The sequence below is a fragment of the Fonticula alba genome, assembly GCF_000388065.1.
Source record: "Fonticula alba strain ATCC 38817 unplaced genomic scaffold supercont2.7, whole genome shotgun sequence".
In the NCBI taxonomy this organism is placed as follows: Eukaryota; order Rotosphaerida; family Fonticulaceae; genus Fonticula; species Fonticula alba.
Window position 1 is genome coordinate 61,141 of NW_009242977.1, and position 4,694 is coordinate 65,834.

At 68.9% G+C, this 4,694-nt stretch overlaps 2 protein-coding genes across 2 annotated transcripts in view; one reads left to right on the top strand and one right to left on the bottom strand.

Moving 5' to 3' along the window:
• H696_04205 (hypothetical protein) overlaps window positions 1-2,129 on the top strand; it is a 2,959-nt gene extending 830 nt beyond the window's left edge. The window contains exon 3 of the mRNA XM_009498082.1: window positions 28-2,129. Coding sequence (XP_009496357.1) covers window positions 28-1,472 — 1,445 coding nt within the window. The 3' untranslated portion in view covers window positions 1,473-2,129. The remainder of the gene's footprint in view (window positions 1-27) is intronic.
• A 908-nt stretch (window positions 2,130-3,037) lies between these two features.
• On the bottom strand, window positions 3,038-4,694 carry H696_04206 (hypothetical protein). The gene is made up of 2 exons (XM_009498083.1): window positions 4,519-4,694; window positions 3,038-4,317 (listed from the first exon to the last, which is right to left on the bottom strand). Exons 1-2 carry the CDS (start codon window positions 4,644-4,646, stop codon window positions 3,102-3,104), a joined length of 1,344 nt encoding a protein of 447 aa, XP_009496358.1. The 5' UTR covers window positions 4,647-4,694; the 3' UTR covers window positions 3,038-3,101.

The following is a 4,694-nucleotide window of genomic DNA, read 5'->3' on the forward strand; positions in this document are numbered from 1 at the left end:
CCCCCCCCCCCCCCCCCCCCGCCACAGGCAGCACCAGCGCCCACACCAAGAAGGGCTGGATGTACAACATGGTGAGCCCCTGGCTCGGCGGGGGCCTGCTCCTGTCGCACGGGAAGGAGTGGACCGAGCACCGGGAGCTGATCACCCCCTCCTTCAAGAGCGCCAACCTGGAAGCCCTGCTGGACATCATGGACGCCCAGGCCCGGGTGCTGGTGGCCAAGATCAAGGAAATCATCGCCGCCAGCCCGCCCGGGCACAACTTCAATGTGTACAACAACATTGTCACCTGCGCCTTGGACATCATTTGCGAAACGGCCATGGGCATCGACCTGAAGTCGCAGAACTCCCACGAGCATGATGCCTACATCGAGGCCATCAAGTTCATGACCGGCATGCTGCTGAAGCGGGCCTTCTCGCCGCTGCTGCGCAATGACCTGCTCTTCTCCCTCTCCCGGCATGGGGCCCAATTCCGCCACCACTTGAAGGTCCTGCACGGGATGACCAGCCGGGTGATGCGCGCGCGCCGGCGCCTGCTGCAGGAAACCCCGGCGCTGGCCATGGCCGCCGGATTCCGCATCAGCGACCCGGGGCCCACGACGCCGGTTCATGGCCCGACCGGGGGCCAGGGCACCGGCACCGCCGGGCGTCCGGCCACCAGCCCGGACCTCGGCCACATGGACTCCGGCGACGAGGACCTGGGCATCACCTGGAAGGATGAGGCCCGCCTGCGGCCGGTGTTCCTGGACCACATGCTGGCGGCCCAGGCCACCCGGCGCGGCGACCCGGCCGCCAAGCAGATCACCGACGAGGACATCATGCGCGAGGTGGACACCTTCATGTTCGCCGGGCACGACACCATGTCCACCTTCCTCGGGTGGGCCACCTACTGCGCGGCCCAGTACCCGGCCCAGTCGGCGGCCGCCATCCAGGAGCTCGGGGACTTCGCCACGCGCTTCGGCCTGCTGGACCACCCGCTGAAGAGCTCGACCGAGCGCATCGACGTGCCGGTGCGGTACACCACGCGCGATCTCCTGCGCGGCCTGCCGCACACCGACAGCTTCGTGCAGGAGGTCATGCGCATGTATCCCAGCGTGCCGCAGCTGGGCCGCGAGGTGACCGAGCCGGTGCAGCTCGGTGCCCACACCCTGCCGGTCGGCACCCAGGTGGTCATCCACGTGTGGGCCCTCCACCGGAGCCCCAAGGTGTGGGGCCCGACCAGCCACCAGTTCGACCCCTCGCGCTTCGACGACTTCAAGGCCACCAGCAGTCGCATGTACGACTTCATTCCCTTCTCGCGCGGCGTGCGCAACTGCATCGGCAGCACCTTCGCCTCCATCGAGCAGCGCGTCCTCCTGGCCCACTTGCTGTCCAACTTCACCTTCACCAGCGCCCGCAAGGTGAGCGCCTTCCCGGAGGTTGTCCTGCGCCCGGTGGAGAACATCGAGCTTTCGGCCACCTTCCGCCACCAGTGAGCGTGCGTCCCGCCGCCCGGGCCGGAGGCCAGGCAGGGGGGGGGGCCGGGCACAGGGATGGGAGCCCGCAGTCCAGGCGCCCGGGCCCCGTGCGCCGGCCTCCCCCCTCTCCCGGTCTTCCCCGCACCTCGCCGATGGGCGTCATGGGGCTGGGGGTGCGCATCTGCCTGCGCGTGTGCCGCCTCTCAGACGAAGCATGCGCCTGCACGCGTGCCGTCCTCATCGGCCTCCTCCTCGCCGCCCTGGCTTCTGGGCGCTGCCGCGCGGGCGTCGCTCGCGGCAAGGCGTCGCAGATGCGCGCAGGTGCCCCTCCGTGCCCAGTCCCGGCGGGGGTGCCCAGCACACGCCCGTGTCCCACCCTCCCGCTCCTCCCTCCTTCCCCCCGCTCCTCCTCCTCCGCCCCCCCAGACGGACCATGTCGTGGTGCATGGCCTGTTGCCTCCACCTCGTCTGCCTCCGCGCCCTCCCTCTTGTTGTGATACTACTTGCGCTTGGCCGCCCGCACAGGCGGCAATCTGTTACCAGTTTCCCCAACGGTTGCCCAACTTGTGCGAGTGCGCTGTCATGCGCATCGTCGGCCGTCCTCCCCCGCGCCCGCGCGCCCCCTCTCGGCCGCCTTATCCCCCCCGAAATACAAACAGTTAACGTGTAGCGACACATGGGCTTGCATTGGCGCGCGCACATGCCCACACCTGGGCACGGCCGCGGGACTGGCGTGTGTGTGCCGATGCGGGGAGGATATGCAATCAGACATGTAAAGATACATATATAGGTATAAGCATACAGTCACGGCCGCGGGCGAGGATTGGGGAACTCCCCCCCCCCCCCTGCCGGTACGGCACTAGGGCCCGGCGGGCTGGCGCTTTCCCCTGCCAGCCCGAGCCGCAGCCATGACACCCGGAAGTGGACATGCTGCTGTCGCCGCCGCCGCCGCCGCCGCCGCCACCGCCTCCGGACACACTGCGCACACATACATACAGCACACGAAAGACTTGCTCTCATCTATGTGGTGGTATATTTGTGTCAGCGCGCAAATGCGAGCGGGCACATGGGCGCCGTTCTCCCTCGTCCCACCCCTGTCTTGAGATGCTGGCTGGCGCCAGCCCGGGCAGAGGCCAGGCCAAGGCAACGGGCATGCTGGCCCGTGGGTGGTGTTCGGAGGGGGAGGGGGGGGGGGGCAAGGGACGAGGCTCAGCCACACAGGGTGGCCAAGAGGAGGGGCAGCGGAGAAGCACACAAGGACACACAAGGGCAGGACACCGTCACAGGTGAGGGGGGGGGGGGGGATCTGTCGCGCATCTCATTCTCGCCGTTCTCCCCGCCTATCGCCATGCTGCCACTCTGCCTCAGGGGGCCGGGGCCAGGGAGCGGCAGGACTCCGGGGCTCGGCGGAGCTAGGCAGATGTGAAGCGAAAGGGAGGACGGCGGGGCGAGAGGAGCAGAAACATCACACCATGTCCGAGGCCTGGGGAGTGTGTGTGTGTGTGTGTGTGTGTGTGTGTCGATGGAGGGGGGGGGGAGGGGACGGCACCAGTGTCCGCACGCGGGCGGACGCAGAGTACATACACACACACACACACACGCACACGTCTACGCGGACAGGCAACGAAAGTGCATGCACCCACGCGACTAGAACTCCCCGAGGTCGTGCTTGGTCCGGCGCTGGGTGGCGATGTCGCGCGCACGCTGGCGAGCATCATCCTCACGCACCAGCTGCAGGGTGCGCTTGTCCATGAACATCCGGTCGATCTCCTCCTCCGTCAGGCCGACCACCAGGCGATCGACCACCGGCCCAAGGCCAAAGAGCCCGCGCACGGCCACATTGAAGCGGACCTGGAAGTCCAGCGCCTGCCCCGGGAAGATATCCTGCATGTAGGGCTCCCGGCAGCGGGCCCGCGACGAGGACAGCAAGTACGGCAGCGGGGCCATGTCGGCCTGGCCACTGCCGAGATTCACCTCCTCCGGCTCGAACTCCTCCATGCGCAGGGCATCCAGCAGGTCGGCAAAGGCCCGGTAGGAGCTGGCCAATTGCTGCTGGCTCTGGTGCCGCGAGTGCGTCAGCGCCTGCAATGTGGCCACCAGCGGCGGCAGATGCTCCAGCAGGCCCGGGCCAAAGCGCCCGGTCAGGTGGTTGGCCTCCGGGGTGCCGGCCACCAGGGCCACCAGCCCCAGGGCGGCGGCGGACTTCAGGTCCAGCTGCTGCTGCTCCTCCGCCTCCAGCAGGGTGGCCGCCAGGATGGGAACGAGCCCCGGGGCCAGCGGCCGCAAAACGCGGCCCCCAGCCGGGTGGAAGGACCCGGCAAAGGCCAGAGCCTGGAGGACGGCCACGCGCACGGCCGGCCGCGCGGCCGACTTACCGGGCAGCAGCCACTCCCCGCTGGGCCCGGCGCCGGATGACAAGGCGTCGGCCTCATCGTCGCCGCTGTCGATCATGTCCACGGTGGCATCGAGCCCGGCCGCGTCGGCCGCGGTGCTGACCGCCTGCACCAGCTGCCGCAAGAGGACCACCAGCTGGTCGCTGTCCTCGGACATGAACACCGTGGCCAGGGTCAGGGCCTGGAGCCCGGCCACGGCGGCCGCCTCCGACAGGTCCGCCTGCTGCAGGATCCCGGTCAGGAAGCTCTGCAGGTATTGGAAGATCTCGTCATTCATGGTGCCAAGCCCGACGGCAAAGGCGGACACCGCGCGCAGCCCGGTGGCCATCTCGCTCTTGGACAGCCGCCGGATGGCCGCCTGCAGCTCGGTGACCACGGTCAGCGGGGACTTCTGCAGCAGGTGCCCCGGCTCCAGGGAGAAGTGCACGAGGTCGATGAACTCGCGCAGGCCGTTCAGGCGGAGCCCGGCCCTGTGCGAACGGGGGCAAGGCCGTTGCCACGAGGCGAGCAGCGGCGTGGGAGTGGGGCGGGGGGGCGGGGGCGGGAGCGGGGAGGGTCAATTGCCAGAGCATAGACGCGTCCAGGGGGGAGGACGATGAGGGCGAGGAGGAGGAGGAGGAAGATGAGCCAGAGCGAGGGGAGACCGAACACAAGGAGGCCGGGCGGCGCACTTCTTGTGGGAGATGTTGTTCAGGGCGTTGTGGAAGCGGTCCTGCTCCCACTCCTGAACGGCTTCAATGCCGCCGGATTTGGCCAGCTTCAGGGCGGCCGCGGCGATGGGGTGATTCTCAGAGGACATAACGGGCGAGCGGGCGGCGGCAATCGGGGCGGCTGCGATGCGGGGCGA